Below are 17,970 nucleotides of genomic sequence, written 5' to 3'. Positions count from 1 at the left end.
CCATTTTTTTCTTCTTTTCTTTTTAAGCACTAGACTGTATGAACGTATCCATGTGCATTTGTGCATTAAATACAAAAAATAAATCATTCCAAAGTAATATATATATATATATATAATATTTAGAGACTTTCTTGAGGGAAGCACCGAGACTAAATGAAGGCACATGAAGTGGGGGGTGGAGCACCAAGGATGATATTTCGTGCGGATGCTTGTCATGAATGAATATGTATTTCATGTAAATTCTGCACACAAGGCATATTGTAATGGTCGGGGCTAGACTTTGCATTTCTTTGGTCATGCAAACATGCCCACATGTAGCCGGCAGACGGACGGATACACCAGCCGAAGGGATGCATGGGAAACTTAAAGTAACAAGGAGGAGAGGGAACAATAACTCGGCTTCAAAACGTGCTGGCAATTCCACCCGATGTTATCACAGAAAGTCAAAAACGAGCAAACCGCGGGAGGGGAAGACACAGAGGAGAGTGAAAAGAGGCAGGAGAGAGGGGAGGGGGAGCCAGCACATGCATCCATGCTCTGCCACAAGTATCACTTATGGCACTGGGGTTGACTTTTAGTGGCAGAGATGTTGGTATCAACTATTTACAGGGTAAATATAAAGCAATTTAACCTTTGTAAACTGAGCTAGGATTCAGAGCTAATATGTACAATGTAGTCAAAAAGATAAGTGGACTGACTGCTTGTGTTGTGTTTCATTTATCTCTGAGGATGGAACTTACATTTGTGGTCGACTGAGCTCAAGGTTGTTTTCACACATGAAAGTCCGGTCGACTCAGTTCAATTGGAGATCAAAATTGCAACATTTGTTACATTTTCAGCTGCTGTGGTTCACTTTCACTCTGCTTTGCGTCAAACATAAAAAAAACCTTTGAAAATCCTGTTCCTTCCTCCGCCTGTGGTGGCGATGCACCAAGAACCACTTAAGGAAACGACACAAGAACTTCAGAAGAAGACATGAGCGCAACTTCCTTCTTTGTAAATTATAAACCAAAATGAAGTGGCGTCAGACTTTAGCAGTTGTAGGATTTCTATTTTTGTCTTTGGTAAAAGACCACGAGCCATTTCTCCTGCTAGGGCTAGACGCGGGTATTTGTTTTGGTTGTATTTACCCAGAATTCCCTGAACTATTTCTACTTCCTGCTTTAGAAGTGATCACATACGCATTCAGACTGTAGCAGAGTTCACTTCAACCCCACCAAGACCTAAGATTGTAGGTGGACCACGGTTCACTTCTTTTGTTCCCCATCAGTGTTGGACTGCGCATTCACACCTTCTCAAACAAAGCGGACTTTCTAGGCAAACAGACTGAAGTTTGATTAAAAGGGACTAACGGTGTGAAAGCAAGTGATCCAGTTGCATGTTGGAAAGCAACTGGCAACCGAATGCGCCAACTGTTGTACGTTCATGTTCAAATTGGATGAACAGATGGATGAAAGTCAGGAAATCCAAACATTTTTCTATGCCATATGTTTTAGTTTTCCTTAGTAAGATGGATCTGGAAACAATAAAAATCTAAATTCATACTTTTGCAGACTGTGTGGGAACCCTGTGATGCATCCAGGCTCTCTGGCCTAATGTTCATTTAAACAGAAATTGGACAATACTGTGGCTGGCAACTGGTTTATTGCTGGTGGAAATAGAAATAAACAGCTGGTTTCTCTGAGTTTTATAAGTGGCAGTCATGTTGAATTTTGAGGTGAGAATTGGTCACAAACGCTCAACTTTACCAAACCCTTCTGGTTTTTCCTCAGTGAGAAAATATACATTCAAGTTCCAGAGTATAAATCGAACACAAAATCAAACTGCATCCCTCATCAAAAACTGCTTGTGTTGGATTTTAAATGCATTCTGAAATGTGAAAACTTCCAGATTTTCGACTTGGAATTACAATTCAAGGATTTAATTTTTTTTTTTCTCCAACTTTGGTTTTTTATCACCAATGGCATGGTGTCCAGATGGAAAAGAACATTTTAGATCTTGTTTTTTCTTCCAACAAACCCTAACAGTGCTGCACTGTCTTGTTTTACTCTGCTGTTTCTAAAAGCCTGTCATTATGACGGTCATTGGAAAACCTAATATACTCCAAAGTTATTGTCGTTCTAAATGTTTGATAAACCCTCACGTAATTCCCAAAGTCTCACAGTCAAATGTGCGCGTACATCTTATCCGATGGGTTTATGATTATTAGCTTCTCACACATAAAATATTGACTCAGGCCAATAAAACCAAGTTCGTGGATGTGATTGAACAGGCAGAGGATCGTTTCATGTTAAATGATGTATAAGAGAGGAGAGGCGAGGTGGAGGAAATCATGCTGTTTGCTTTTATTTTAGGCTCTCTTATTCGTCGCTGTCCCCCCGCTCCCTCCAGACTCCAGCAGATGTGTGACAACAGCCTTAATCCTAAATGCAAACGGACTCCGCTCTGTGGGAACCTGAAACAATTTCCTCTTTTTTTTTTTTTCTTTTGAGAGGAGCAAACTCAGGCCACTCGAGTTTGCTTACTGGCCATAAAATCTTATCAGGGGACATCGTTTTTCAGTAAGACGTGTCATTACTTGACAGCGGACGCGTCAGCCGCCGCGATAGCGAGAGTGAGAAGTTGTAAAGCCCTCAGTGAGTTTGACTGAAAAAGGTCAAGCCCGGGCGCCGAGAAGCCTTTGCTTTTCCCAGGTAACTGCAGGTAATAATGTTTGAGAAGCCGTAAATCTGGGGAAGGCGGAATAAACATTGCTACCAGCAACACGCAGTCCGGGGCTGCTTTGTAGGGACGTTTTAGAAGCAATTAGACTATATAGCTGTCATATATTGTTTTTTTTACATATAAGCAGCGTGTGAACAAAAAGTTTGGTTCACGTGTTTTATGTTGCAAGAGTTACCTTAATGTCTCTCCACAAGAGATGTTGCGCTTCTTTACCGACGCATTCAGCTCGGTGAACTCCTAAACGACACTCAGCAGCACTTAACGCCGTGATTAGCCACAACTTTTCCACCGCTCCCCTCTGCCTACCGATTTGCACACACACATAAAGACACTGCTCCACCCTCCAAAAGGCTTCCGCAGCATTTACACTGAGATTTCTCCCCTTTCATCTTGTCTTACTCTTCCATTTTACACACTTTCTTTCAGCCCTTTTTTTTTCTTCTTTTTATTCTGCTTTCGCTCTCCTCCCCTGTACTCACACCCCGAGGAAATCAAAAGGAGAATCGTGTTTGCGTCTGCCAGCTACCTCTACCTCCACACCTCCTGTGATACCGACTGAAGAAAAAAAAAATCTAAATCAAGGGAACCGCATACCTTTTATCCACCCACAAGAGCCTCGCGTTTAAACAGATTACTGGTAAAGCTGGACACCAGTAAGACAATTACCGGACCGAGAGATCTTGCTCGATCACGTCTAGACATTGTCTAGACAACGTGCACCTCAAGCCGAGCAATGATCATCCTTGGATTTTTTTTTTCTCTAATTAATGCATTATGATATTTTTCTAACAGAGAAGTGGAACCGTTTGGCGCAACGTTGTTGCTGCTGTAAGGCTTCACGCCTTTGCAGAACTTGATTACCACTCCAGATTCTACAGCATACATGATGTACTGGAAGAGTAGAGGAAGTCATAGAGGGTAACGGACCACACAAACAATAACAGCTCCCTCTCTTCCAGTCTACTGGACAATCGGACCAATTAATCGGTGACTTTGAGGGGGCCACAGGAAGCTGAACGATTGGACGAGCAGAGGCCGACCGCTGATTGCTTGGCTCCCGTGTCTGTATCTGCAAAAGCCCACCCTGACTCTGGAAACTACCCAATAAGACGAGCACCAACAGCAGCTAGTCTGAGCTCTGACCTTGTTGGAGGGCACCGAAGTTGGAGGGTAGATGCATGGATGGATGGATAGATGAAAACATCAGAAATATCTCTGCCTGGTCGATGGAGACTCACAACCACTGAAGGTTATATGCTATGATTAACGACAAAATTTATTTCTGATATTGTTTCAAGACATTTTGCAGTGAATAACCCTATTTCACATAAATAACTCTTCAGTATCCAGTTGTATGGAATCTGAATAGTAAAATTTGCTCTCACTACTAATTGTCTACCATCACAATTTTACAAATGTAGAAGAAGTTATTTTGTCAAGACTTTGAAGTTGGAGTCATGTTGATGATTTTAACGATGGACAAAATGACTGCTTTCTCAAATTGGTGACTGTATAATGTTTTCGTTACTTTTTATTTTTGTGTTTTTATGGTGTAAAGTTCTTTAAACTGCCTTGTTGCTGAAATATGCTATACAAATAAACTTGATTGACTGATTGATCAAACTCGAGGGATAAATCAGGAATGAAGCTTAACAAAATGGACAACTTAGCAAAGAAACCAATGTTAAACTGGATCTTCAGACACCGTTAGACCCTTGTTACAGAAACACTGTTTCTTTTCGCTGAATCTATGAAAAATAAAAACTATCGCTGAGGTTAAAAGTAAAAAAATTAATAGACAACGCATTTCCAGGTGCAAAATCCAGATCTTCACTGGATTTTGCTTGTTTTTTTCTTTTCTAAAATAGAAAACGTTTGGATATTGACTTGTAGTTCATTCACTGTAGGTGTGTTATTAACCCTTATGTTTACGAATGGGGTCCGACTTACCCCACACTTGTATCATTTTCATTTACCTCAGTCCTCGCACGCACAAGGGTTAAGGCCTGACAATTCATCTTTTGTCTTGGATGACCAAGGACAAAGTTTTACTCCTGCTTAAGGTTTATCAGTCCACTTCGCTAAGTAGCCTTGAAAAAACTAATTTAAACATTGACACACATGTTTACTCCTACATTTACTGTATGTAAACTTGCTTAGGTCTTTTGATAAACCCTTTTCCTTCAACCATTTCGAGATGCTACAGGCTTTGTTAAGGAGGAAAAGACGTTCTCTTTCTTCCTGTCTTCTATGAAATTCTATGCTAACAATGTGGGAACGAGCTGATTAAAACCACTTTAAAAGACTAAAAGAAAGTCTGAGACCTTGGAGGCAATGGGTAAAGAAATGATTGGACATTTAAGTGTTTTGTTAAAACACAAGCTGAAATCTTAGGCCAATACTAAGACACCAACAGTGAAGGCAGACGCCAACATACCTTCTTTGCATCGTTTTTTGTTTTTCATCTTGCACAGCTTATTTTACATTGCTCAGACGGAAGGCGACCTTTTTTCTACAAAATTTTGTTTTCTAATATAAAAAAGCAGCCAAAGTTTAAAGAGCAAAACATGGACAGACTTCTAAAAAGCCTGAAGACCCTACTGATCAAGACCACTGGAAATCCTTACAACAAAGTCTAGCTGCTTGGGGGGGAAAAGGAGCAAAGAAAATTGGAGCAGTTCAGAAAGTTTTGCGTACTACTTGTTTTTCCAGCGCAAATCAGCCAAATGAAAAAGCCTCGAGCTGGACATCATAAACTCCGAAAATCTCAAACCAACACTTGGACACCAGCGAACGAAGGCAGACACCGACATGAAGCCTAACAGGGAGCCATTTGTCTTGGCGCGGCGCGCAGTACTTTGTACAAACAGTCCGGGTAATTGGTGATACATATCTAATATCAGCAGTCGTCGCCTCGCTCCCGGGACGATTCCGACCGGCAAAGAGGCGAACCCTGTAGCTTTCAGATAGAGAGAGAGAGAGAGAGAGAGCAAACACCCGACCGCACGGATGCAGCTGACCAAGTCGCCGCCTGAATGTTATTCTGTTTCCCTCGCACGCGATGCGAATTCACACAGGCAAAGAGGAGCCACTTCATTCGGCGAGAAAAAGAGACGACATGAGGGACTCCCCGCCATCGCCGGCGCATATGATCTGTTAGCTTTTCCCTTTACCCTCCGAGCATTACTTTTCACACAAGAGTACGATCGAAGGCTGCTTGTGGGGCGCTAAAACAAAGCGTGGCTGTTGGTAGGAACTAGTTAGCGCACAGCTGGACTAATAGAGCGGGACTAATTAGCTACAGGGAGTTCTCTCGTCAGCGCTTTGCTGGATGTTTACAAAGAATCTTCCGAAGAAAGAGAGGAGAAATAAAAAATAAAAAATAAAGATAAGCGTCTTTCTTAGTATGAGTCCTCTGGGGAGAAAGGAAGACACCCAGAACTGATTTTAATGACATGTGTGAAGCAAATGTGATCCTCCCTCTATTTTTTTCCCCCCTGTTACTGCCAATGGAATTTGGAGCTAAAAAATACCATGGGCATTGTGGTCAAAGCATAAACACCATAACTGAGGATGCAGCATGTGAGAATTGTCACCACATGTAAGAATAAGAGCCAGGCTTCGTCTCCCTCCCGCCGCCTCTATGACACTGACGAAGCTCTGCAAAACATCTGCGAAGTTTACGAGTTGTCGTTAACCATCTTATCGTGGAAAAAAAAAAAAAAACATATATGTTTCACGTTAATCCATAGTTCTCACGGTTTCTCCGGCTCTTTGATTTTCAAAAGAGCGAGAGAGAGAGAGAGAGAGAGAGAGAGAGAGAGAGTACACTTCCGGGTGAAAACAGAGAATTTTATACCGGGTCATTGGGCAATGACCCGGTGAGAAAGGAGACCAGAGCAGAAGCATGTGTTTTTTTCAGTAATAGCCCTCCAGAAAAGAAAGGCAAATTCAGTTGTTAAAGGGCCGTGGCTATCCAGCATCTTTCATCTGAGCTGCTTCGCTCTGCTGGAGGACAAGAGATGATAAGCAGAGGAGGAGAGGGAAGGAAAGGTCTGAGGACAGAAGTGAGGAAAGGGGCAGAAATAAGAGACTGGTAAAAAGATCTTACGCTTTTTATGTGGAGGATTAAAACACCTCCAGCGAGATTAAACCGTCTTTCTCTCAACACCACTTAACCTTAGTAAGTCTTTAATACTGTTTATATAATTTTAATTCAGGTTCATGTTTATTCAAATTGAAAAAAAATGTATGCAATTTCTATAAAAATAAAAAAAACACATAATTAAGTAAGTTTGGTAAGGTGGACCGTGTCCCCCTGACCGTAAGCCGATAGAACAACTTTGTGATGGGTTATAATGGAGACTTTGCAACAGGCCAACTCATCCAACATTAGTGTCTGACCTTACAAATGAGCTCCAGGTAGAATGAACCATGAGAACGCACTTCCAACTCCTCATGGAAAGCCTTCCCAGAAGAGTTTGAGCTTCTATGGCTGCAAACGGTGAGACGACTCAATTCCAACACTTATGTCTAAAGAACGGGGTGTCATTAAAGTTTGTGTGTGCATAAAGGCAAGTGTCTTAGTACATCACACATGACAATACACTACAGCTTAAGAAGTAATGGAGAACTGTGAAAAAGTGTTGTCCGAGAAGAATGGGTTGAAAAGAAAAGAAAAAATAAACATCAGAGGCTAAAACGATAGTGTGAAAGATAAACATGGACAAAGTTGGGAAAAATGCAAGAGAACAAGGCAGGAAATGAAGGCGAACACACAGGGAACAAAGAGGGGTAAAGGGAAAGGAAAGACGAAGGATAGACAAAAGGTGATGTTTGAGAGTGAGTGGGAGGCACAGAAGAAAAAAAAGGGGGAGGAGAAAAGAGGAGAGAAAGCACAGGGATGCATGAGGAGAGAGACACAAACTGACAGTCAAATGAAAGGGAGACTGAAGTGTAGGTGGGAGACAAGGGAAAACAGCAAATGGGGGGGTGAGACATGAAGATGAAAGAGCGAGAGAGAGGGGAAGAGAGACAACTGTCGGGGAGAGAGTGAGCAAAGTGCCAAACAGATAAATAACCAGCTTACTGGGATTACCAAGTGAATGACACAGAATTTGCCCGAGCCAATATGACGTGGCAGTGATAGCTGCTAACCCATATAAACCTGAACGCGGTCCAACGCGTCCCGCGGCGCTCTACTGTTGTCACTGCGCTCTGATGCTACGGGAGCCCGTTGTTTATGTGGGCTCCTGTAAAACGTATCACGACAGCTGCAGGTTCTGAAATGGAAGAGTTGTTTGAAACTAACTGGGCCCTCAAAAAAAAAGAAAAAAAAGAAAAAATATTGAGATTAAGAAAGAATACGCCGCGTGGTTAAACATGTATGGGCACAACAAAGGTTTTAACCAGCTCGTAGCGCAAACGTTACGCAACAGATTCGCATTGTTGCTCTCCTTCAGCTAGTTAAAGTCAGTTGACTAAAGCTAAGTGATTTGTCATTCTTTCAAGAAAATCCTTCTCACAGTCTGGAGTTTTAGATGTGTCTGTGTCTTCTTCTTCTTCTACCACAGTTTAGTCACACCTGAGCAGAAAATCCTATGGTTGAGTCGATAAACACATTTTGTCCTTAAAAGCGACATTTAGAGAAGAATTTCCAGACGATGTCTTAACGTCCCAGAGGAACATAAAAGGAAAACTTAATTATGAATCTATTTCTAGTTTTATGAATTTTAAAGCAACAAAACTGTCCTAAGGTGACATTTCTAAGGCAGGGATGCAATGAGATAGTGTGGCATAAGTGTAATCCAGTCTGGGTGTTAGCGTTCATTTTGTCTGGTGAAGTAAGTGTTAGCTATTTTTAGGTTTTTCAGATATTACCTTATGGGATTTAAGCTTGGGACCCTGTTTAATCTATGCATCAAAATCTATATGTAGCGACTATTCAGACCACTTCAGCTAATTATCTTCAAAAACGTGACCAGCGACAAATCTAGCAACTATTTCTGTGTTATTGGTGACATTTGGTGACAACATAAAACCACCAGTTGCACTGCAGCTACAGTTAGCAGTGGGCGCTGCTTTGAGTCCTTCCAACCCACGACGGACAGCAGGCTTGTCGCACTGCAGTGAAGTCAGCTTATGGTCAGGTCAGTCAAAACCAGCAAAAATGAAAAGCTGAACTTAAAGAATGAATCAACACTTTTTACCTATTTATGTTGGGTACTAAGTAGAAAGCAAATGGTTAAATGTGGTTGATTTGTAAGCATAAGCTAACTGTTAGCTACACGGATAGCTAAATGTTTAGCATCTGCTTAGCTTCTTCTTCTAGGTGCTAAATTAAGTAAAGTACTACTTTTCTGTTTATCAATGAGTCTTGATAATGTTCTTCAGTTCAAACTCTGTTTAGACTTTCAATAATCTTGCTAAGGCGTCATGTCACCAAATGCTAACAAACACTGTAGCGTCTCATCTTATGAGGTGAACGTACAGCCACACCAAAACAACTGAGTGATGTTGAAACCATAAATTACACATTGGCAAACAGAGATTACATTTTCTTCAGTTTTATGTATTCTTATTCTTACGGTTAGATGCTAACAGCTTGCGAACCATGCTAAGCTAAAGGGAAATTGAATCCTTTAGTCATGAAATTGAACTGTACTTTTTCAAGACTAGTTTAAATTCTGACCTCCCTAAAGGCATAAAACTTGAAGTGTGACATGTTGAGCAGGGATTTTCTATTTTGGGAAAACCAAAATTTGAGTAATTTTTTTAAATAATTTTTAATTTTGTCTTTAGACAAGACAAAATAAAACAAGCATGAAAATATGTGGACAAGCCCAACCTGTGCTGGAGTGTTCCAGACTGATCCTTCGAAACATAGTTTGAGATTAGTAAACTTTTTGCCGCATTTGCGAGAAAAAAAGATACTTTTTAAAAACAAAACGTTATATTATTACATCTCAAACTGTCAACTAAAACTTGAAGTTATTAAAACAATTTTAACAAACTCAGTCTTGTTTTTTTTTTTTTAATAAATTGACCAGAAGTTGTATTTATACACGCATAAATTCATCACAGAATTCAAAACATACAGCTTCACCAAGAAACATGCAGACACAGACGCTCACTACTCCACATTTTACCCTCTAATGAAGTCCAACGGCAAAACAAAAACCTACGAGAGCCCAGACGGAGGTAGGAAAACAGAGATGTGAGGTGACAGAGAGATGATGAGACAGAGTCATTGTAGTATAAGGAGCCAGTCTATAATTGGAAAGATGTGAAAAATGAAGTGTCAGTTTGGTCAATAAGGGGCAAAGGTCGCAGAGGCAGGAGCCCAAACTCGGCACAGAGCATGCTCATTAGAGCGACCAATCAGCTCTTGGCTGGCTGCTCCCAGACTATTACGCATCAAAGGTAGAGGAGTGGACACACACTTGTACAATGTCTCTTTGTCTTGGGCCTGGTAATTTCAGGGATCTTTCATCAGCCCGTTCCCCTCTTCCACATGATCTATTTTTCATTTCTTTCTAAGCTAAACATCTGAGTCCTCAGCGCTGACCAGTACTGGCGAAATAAAAAAAAAGAAGAAGCAGGTTTTCAGTTGGAAACACGGCGTGTGAACGTGTGTGTTGACTTTGTAAGGCATGGCAGCGTTCTATGCTCCTATCCAGGCTCTGCCTCCTGGCACAGGCAACCCTGCAAACTGCTCGCCCTGACACCAACCTCAATAATACATAAAATTGCGTTTCTGTGAGCAGTTGGTTTGCAGCGTCAATCCCAACACAGCCAACGCGCTGTTTCTGTCTGCCTCTCTTTAAAACACACCGAGCCTCACAGTGCACCAACGGACAAAGGAAGAGAAGGTCAAATCTAAGGCTCTAGGCACAAAAACGAGGAGAATCCGATTCCAACGACTTCTGAGAGAATCTACCGAAGCTCAAAGAATGTTAGGAAGACCACAGGTGTAATATTCCTTCATCCACAACAGGAATACTTATCAGTTCAAAAAAAGTGAATGTGAAATAAGAGGTAAGGAACTTTTCTCTTCTCGTTCATTTTTCAAGCGGTTGAACTCTTACCCTGTTCGCTGCTGTTGTCCCCGCTGTGAGACGTGTGTCCGCCGCTGGACGGTCCCGGCGTGCCTCCGGAACGCGTGGACGCCGTGTCGTCGTGGTCTCTGTTCCAGGATGTCTGTTTGGGAGAGAGACGGACATTTTTAATACTTCTATTGGCTTTTGTTTTTGTTTTGAATCAGTTTTGATTTGTGAACTGAATGTAGATATGTAAAACGGTTGCATAATTGTTTTGAATCCATTAGAAAAAGAGTCATTTGTATTTACAATGTGTTTCTACATCAAAATACATCCTTATCAATAGTTTTACTGTATGACGTTGATGAAGGCATTTGTAGGTCAATTTTTGTTATTTAATTTAATGCATTTCAATCAAAGTAAACTCTCGCTACTACAAAATACGACTCACCCAGAGCCACAAAAAGCCATTTTCTAAACATAGTACTTCTGGCTAAAGTGTTTTATTGTGAAAACTGGAAAAATAAACTAAATTGTATTTCTATTTTCAGACTGTCCTTGGATCTCTGATCAGCATGTCAAATAATAACAAAAAAAAATTACTTTTGAAAAGTTTGGAATATAGTTTGATTCCGGTCTGTTTTATTGATTGGAGCATTTACAGAACAATGGCATAAAAGCAGACACAAATTCAAACTTAAAAATGAACTCATGATTCAGTCTAAAGCTCATCCTGCAGTTCCTTCAACGTCTTTTTTTTTTTTTCACAAAATGCAGATTATTAGACGTTTCTCAAAAAGGCCGGTCCAGATCAATAGAGAGCAAACATGTTGCTTCAGTTCCCAGATTTCTGAAGCATGCAATCCGTGGCCGCCTCCATTTGCCCCAAACCACTAGCAGATGAAAATACGAAGCAGCTACAACTTAAGATAGGCTACGGCAAGCGCCAGGGAGTGATGTCATCCGAGCAGAGAGGGAGAAAGCAGAAGGTAAATAACTCATGCATTCCCCCGTCAGTACAAATTCTCTGTTTGGTCCAAAAATGAAATAAAAATAATATATATATTTTTTTAAAAATAAAAAAATGGGCAACCACTCGCACTGAAGTGGAGCTAGATTTCAGTTTGGGCACGGCAAGAGCAAAATTAAATAAGCAAACGCTTTTCCGTAATCTTTCCTTAAACAAAATGAAATGCAATACCGATCCGGCCGAGTCTGAATGAAAACAAATGAAAATGTTTGAGAGTAGCCAACTTCAAGAACAAAAAAAAAACAACAACTTTATGATGCAAAACTGATGCTCTCTTTCCCCCCCGTATAGCTACCGACTGGACAAGAGGCTGGAGTTTATATATAGCAAGTCGGTTCCATGTAAGGCCAGATGAGGGTCATCTGCAAACTGGACAGTGGTTAGCAAATGGCCCAGATACGACTGAAAACATTATGACCACACACCACAAGTAGTGTGACACATCGAGGCCTTCATTGCACTCAGACATGCAGATTTACTGCTTCGCAAAAGTATTCACTCCCCCTTGAGACTTTCTCGCTCAAAAAGCTACTTTTATCCCCGCCACTACAAACTAAAACACACATTAAACAATTTTGTAAATACATATTACATCTAGCTAAAGTGTTTTATTACAAAAGCTAACAAAAGTAAGCTAAAATTTCTATTTTCATATTTTAAAGTAACATGAATCCTCTATTTTAAAAGCTTGTTGTGGATGTCAGCTTATGGAAATACTCATAAGACGACAATTTCTTGTTGCATTAATAATCAAAAACATTTCATTTTCGGGTTTTGTAAGAGCTGCATAGTTGTAAGAAGGTCAAGGAAAAGGATACAAGGTAGACCTGCACAATATCAGGAAAACGCTACACTGTGACACTATTACTGAAAATTCTGGTGACAATAACAGTTACGGCTAATTAAAAATTTTCCATCTCGTCTCTTACTTTATCATAAAACACGAGCCTCACGGGTCAGTGTGAGAGTTGTAAGGCAACTCTGTGTAAGCACACGTTCTTTTAAGGCTAAAAACTCAGTAGATTTTGGAACGACAAAAGAAAAAAAAATCAATTTCATAGAAACAGCAAAAATGTGGAAAAAGACCCTCTGGTCAGATGAGGCCAAAATTGAACCTGAACACACCGACCTCACTGAGAAACTCTTTTCTTTTACTGATTTGCATTCACACGCTGGAGTGGAGCTTCACTTTCCAGCAGCACAAAAATCATAAACATGAAGCCAGAGCTGCTAGTTTAAATACAAACATGTGCTATGATTTCCTAGTTAAAGCCTGGATGTGAGCCCAATAGAAAATCTGTGCCAAAACTTGAAATTTGTTGTCCACAGATTAGAGATGTGCCGATCCACTTTTTTCACTTCAGATACGGATACCGATATCTGAGGTTTAGCATCGGCTGATACCGAAAAACAGAGCTGAATGTAATTAAAATGTTTCTTTTTAAACACCGACGCAAATTACAGAAACACAAATTTATTTGATAACTCTGCACCAGTACAGAACACTTGATAGCTTCACAAGTTTGGTCAAACATGTAAAAACAACTTTAATTTGTTCAGTCAGTGCAATTAGGATTGTAACAGCCATAGTAAAATAAATAATAAAGAAACTGAAACCGACAAAAACAATACCACTTTAGTCAAATGTAAAAAAAAAAAAAAAAAAAAAAAAAAAACGGCAAACCTTTTAAATGGTTCAAAATGTGCAAGAAAGTGTAAGATGAATAAAGCATAAGGGCGCACAACACATAGAGTTAGACTGAATAGATTGCCCACACTGTCACCGATTCCTGATCCAGAATTGTTTTCAATATCTGGACCGATACAGATATCGGATCAGGTGCATCTCTACCACAGACGCTTTCCATCCAGTCCGAACGGCACGCCGCACTTCAGACTTCAAAACGTTGGAATTCTTCTGCTTCCCTTTCATAATTACTTTAGTTCGTCCATCGAAATTCCACCGAAACACATCAAAGTTTGCCGCTGTGGCGTGAACAGAACGCCACAAAACTCGACGGAGACGACTGCTTTGGCACCACGCTGCACATAAACGTGCACAAAAAAGAGCAAAGACAGCGCGCGGGCCCCGACGAACACACAAAAGCTGCTACATGAGAGTGAAACCAAACCAGATGTCTCCCGGCGCTCTGCGAAGCAACATTAGCGCTGAAGACAGGGGTGAGAAAGGAGACGTCACAGGAGCAGGGAAACGGAATCAAATGTCTCCGAAACGACTCCATATCACAAACAAACAGAACGCAACGCAAAGGCTTATCGAGCCTCCTCCGCCCGCCTGCCTATCTTTACTCTGCGAAATCAAATGAGGCGGATATCAAGGGGGGGATGGGGGGGGGGTGCACGTGTGCTTTTAGGTCGTTTTGTGACGAAATGAGTGATAGAAACCCGCAAGGAGGACGAGAAGAGGGGAGAGGAGAGGAACGCTGTGGGAATGGGAACAACTGGTTTCAATTGGGACGCTGCGATTGGCGCTGCTGCCGCTGCGTGAAGGGTTTGGAGTTGATTTTTGCTTTATTAAAATAAAAGAAGACATTATTTCATGACATGGGATTTGTTTAAAACAGAGTGGAGCGGAGAAAATACAAGTCAGCAAATTCAACACATTTGGAGCGGATTAGAGCTGCTTTGATGTTCCCAGGCTATGAAATTATAATCCAGTGATTACATGGACGATATAATCGTTTTCCAAATTAGACTCTGAGGCTTTTCAATAAAGACTGAAGTTCCTGCGCGACGGCATGACTGGGACAGGGACGCTGATTATAACGGGGATAAGAACCAGGATGATTGTTTTTTTGTTTTATTTTTTGTTTTGTTTTGTTTTGTTTCGACTCTTTAGAAGTTCTTATTTGCTGACCGTGGAACAAGAGGGGGGAAAAAAATGAAACACCCATGCATGACCGAGTGACTCCAGAGCACATCAGAAGTGAGGTAATCCAGACCACATGCTCAAAACACAAACAGTTAACAGCAGCTTTTGCCAACTCTTTCCAAATCTGCTGTGTTTAAAAAAAGAGAGGGAGAGACAGAGGGAAAAAAAAAGAAGAAAAAAAGCCGAACATGTTTATTCAGAGCTCCGTAAAGAGGAATAGTACAGCACCCACCCCGGGGATGTCGAGCGGTGAGAAGTGAAAAAACCCAAGAGCGTCGGCTTGTGAAAAAGGATGATTTCCTTTTTTTTGTTGTTTTTTTTTTTCCATGTCCTTTTTGTTGTAATTCTCTAACAAATTCCATTTGAAAATATAATTAGAACGAAGGGGGGAAAAAAAAAACAGGGGCAAACGGCAAAAAAAAAAAAAAAATACCGCATTAGCTGTAATTGAACAAAAGAGCGCTTTGCCTGCTGGGAGGTGGCCACCGCGGCCCCATGGGAAACGGGGCGGGGCCGAGACGGGGCCCTGGTGGCATCTCTGCGGGGACGGGAGAGAGCGAAGGGGAAGGAGGGGGGAGTTTATTTATAATCACAGGCCGCCCTTTGGATGGAACGGGGCCCAGCTCTGATCCAACACGCAATTAATACACACACGGCTGAGATAACACAACCGGTGCACACAAGGTTGCGCAGCGTGTGTGTGTTCTCAAACACACTCCTCTTGCTTGGTCACTTAGCTTGCACAAACACACATACAAATACTTTTTTTTTTTTTATTCCGCAAACACATGCACACCTGCCATAATAACAAAAGCGCTCACCTTGACCAGAAAAAAACACACACACACTTACCCTGTTCTAACAACAGTTTAAAAGCACCAGAAAGAAAAGGGACGCCTTGAATGTATGTAAATTCAGAGGATGAACAGATGAATAAACAGAAACAGAGAGGAGGAAGAGGAGGAGGAGGAGGAGGAGGAGGAGGAGCGTCCCTCGGCGCCCAAGGCTTCACACTTGATTCATTCTGTTCGCTTAATGAGCCGCCGTGGTCTCTCGCTCAGAAAACGCCTCCCTCCCCTTAAAATTTCTCAACCTGCTCCATGTCTCCTGCGCAGGATAAAGATTAATTCAATGCCTAATTGTTCAGTAAATTCAATTTTCCACATTCTATTCTGCCTAGATTTAGCTAAACTTCTTAAACCTTCCGCGCCAAGCTAAGGGAGCCCTGTTTCTTTCTTTCTTTCTTTCTTTTTGAGCCACACATACCTTTTCCCCTTTTTCTTCTCCCCACCCTCCTCATCCTCTCCTTCATCCCTCCTAATTCGCCGTGAAAAGATTTTCCTTGCTGGAAATTCTGATTCCGCTATGATCGGTGAGGCATTCCAATCCGATGCGTTCTCATTGTGCCTCGTCTAAGATGCGAGAGGGGGCTTCCCTTTCTCGCCTTGCCAGACCCCCATATCATACAAGCGCTCATGCAAGAAATGCTGCCTTGCCAATTCATTTGCAATAATAAAGAAAATGGTTGGGGTTGTTGTGCTTTGCCACCCAGCTCTTCCCTCTTGTTTTGTGCCCAAAATATATTTTCTTATGTTATGGATATTTACAGGAGAAGACGAATTTGTTGGCACCGCTGGTAAAGATGTGAACATTTTTTTTTTAAATTTCAGTACTATAATCTCACTCTGATAAATTTGGCTAAATCCAACCTTTTACTGAGAGAACATTTTGGTATTGATCCGATATAAAGTGAATACGGGGCCAGCATTGTCGATACCGATACCATTATCGATACTGATGCCTTTGATTATTTACGTCTAATATGCCATTAAACTTCTGACCTTGAGATTTTGTGGTTTTTCCTTTGAATTATTTAGTTAAAGCCCATAACAGAATTTGGACAAGATTTATAAGTGTGCAAAATACTTTAAGAACATACTAACATGATATTTAGAAACTACAGGAAAACTAAACTAATTTGTGTGAATGTTCTTCTATAGTTAAACAAGGTACAAAGTAATCCCCATTTCAGATCAAATCTAAAATATATGTTTTTTGAGGTAGAGTTGAGAAACTACGACACAAAGCTAAAAGAATATTTCAACAAGGAATCTGAAACTGTAATACTGACCTTACCATGCTAGTATCGATCCGATACTGATATCAACATGTTATCAATATCGATAATTCTACTCAATCTACCCACCTCTAGCTTTTGTTGCTAAAAAGTCCAACATTATCCCACTGTCTCACTCCTTAGATCTATTCGATGACATATGCGTGTTCAACTAAGTAAATAACATTCTGCCATCGTCTTTCTTTGCATTTAACATTATATGACACACAATTTGATCACCAGACAAGCCAGGCAGCCACAGAACTGTGGGGCAGGCTGAAAAATTCTGTTGCATGATCGTCACCACACACTGCTTCCTAAACTGATCAATATTCACTCACCTCAATATGGTAAAAGCTTGAAACTGCAAGTCAAGCTGACACCTTGCCATGTTTTCCGATTAATTTGGCCAATGGGTGCCTGAGAACTCATAGAGCTTAGAGATTTCCTTCCGAGATAGTCACGCTATCTCAACTCTGAAAAAAAAAATGAGGCAAAAGTAACATACCCTGTCCTGACACAGCACTGCAAACTCCACACCTTTTATCCCAACACTAATGAACTATTCAGAACAGAAGTGCATGGAAAGTAACACACATACTCAGTGGATGTGAAAGGCGTGATGTTCCACAAATTCCTCTTCATGTCCCCACATAGCGCGCATGTTTTTATTATGTTAGTTTATTCATCAGCAGGTTTACTTTGAGCTGACAAAAGCACAGAGTTCTGGTTAAAGTTGGTCTAAAATGGTAGGACAAAAAAAACTATTTTTCTGGCAATCTCTCTACATCCCCATTTGGCAGATAGATAGCATTTAATATGCACTATTGGAGACTTTGTGACTCTCTTTGCTGCTATTCTTAATATTAAGATATGCTTCCCTCCTCCTTTAATATCATGTTCACTGTGTGGGTCGTCACCTGGCCTAGTGGCAAGCTGCTAAAAGAAAAGTCCATCTGTGTCACTTAATATTTATAACCCAGGAAAACAGGAAGTCACAGATTGAATTTAAAAAGTAAAGTTTATGTGGGAATTATTGTGCCACAGTTGATCTTTTAAGAATAATTTCTTCACACACTAAATAAAGATATTCAAATTTTACAGTTTGTGATTACATCACCGTACTCCTACACGATGCATTCATGTCTGTCTTTTCAAACATTTTTAT

At 40.8% G+C, this 17,970-nt stretch overlaps 1 protein-coding gene across 3 annotated transcripts in view; it reads right to left on the bottom strand.

Moving 5' to 3' along the window:
• Positions 1-17,970, bottom strand: part of meis1b (Meis homeobox 1 b) — a 106,804-nt gene that overhangs the window by 73,143 nt on the left and 15,691 nt on the right. For all 3 annotated transcript variants that reach the window (XM_081616641.1, XM_008428866.3, XM_008428865.3), the window contains exon 7: positions 10,812-10,923. In XM_081616641.1, coding sequence (XP_081472767.1) covers positions 10,812-10,923 — 112 coding nt within the window. The remainder of the gene's footprint in view (positions 1-10,811; positions 10,924-17,970) is intronic.

This window comes from Poecilia reticulata, chromosome 15, assembly GCF_904066995.2.
Source record: "Poecilia reticulata chromosome 15, P_reticulata-male-v2, whole genome shotgun sequence".
In the NCBI taxonomy this organism is placed as follows: Eukaryota; Metazoa; Chordata; class Actinopteri; order Cyprinodontiformes; family Poeciliidae; genus Poecilia; species Poecilia reticulata.
This window is presented reverse-complemented; position numbering and strand designations above follow the sequence as displayed.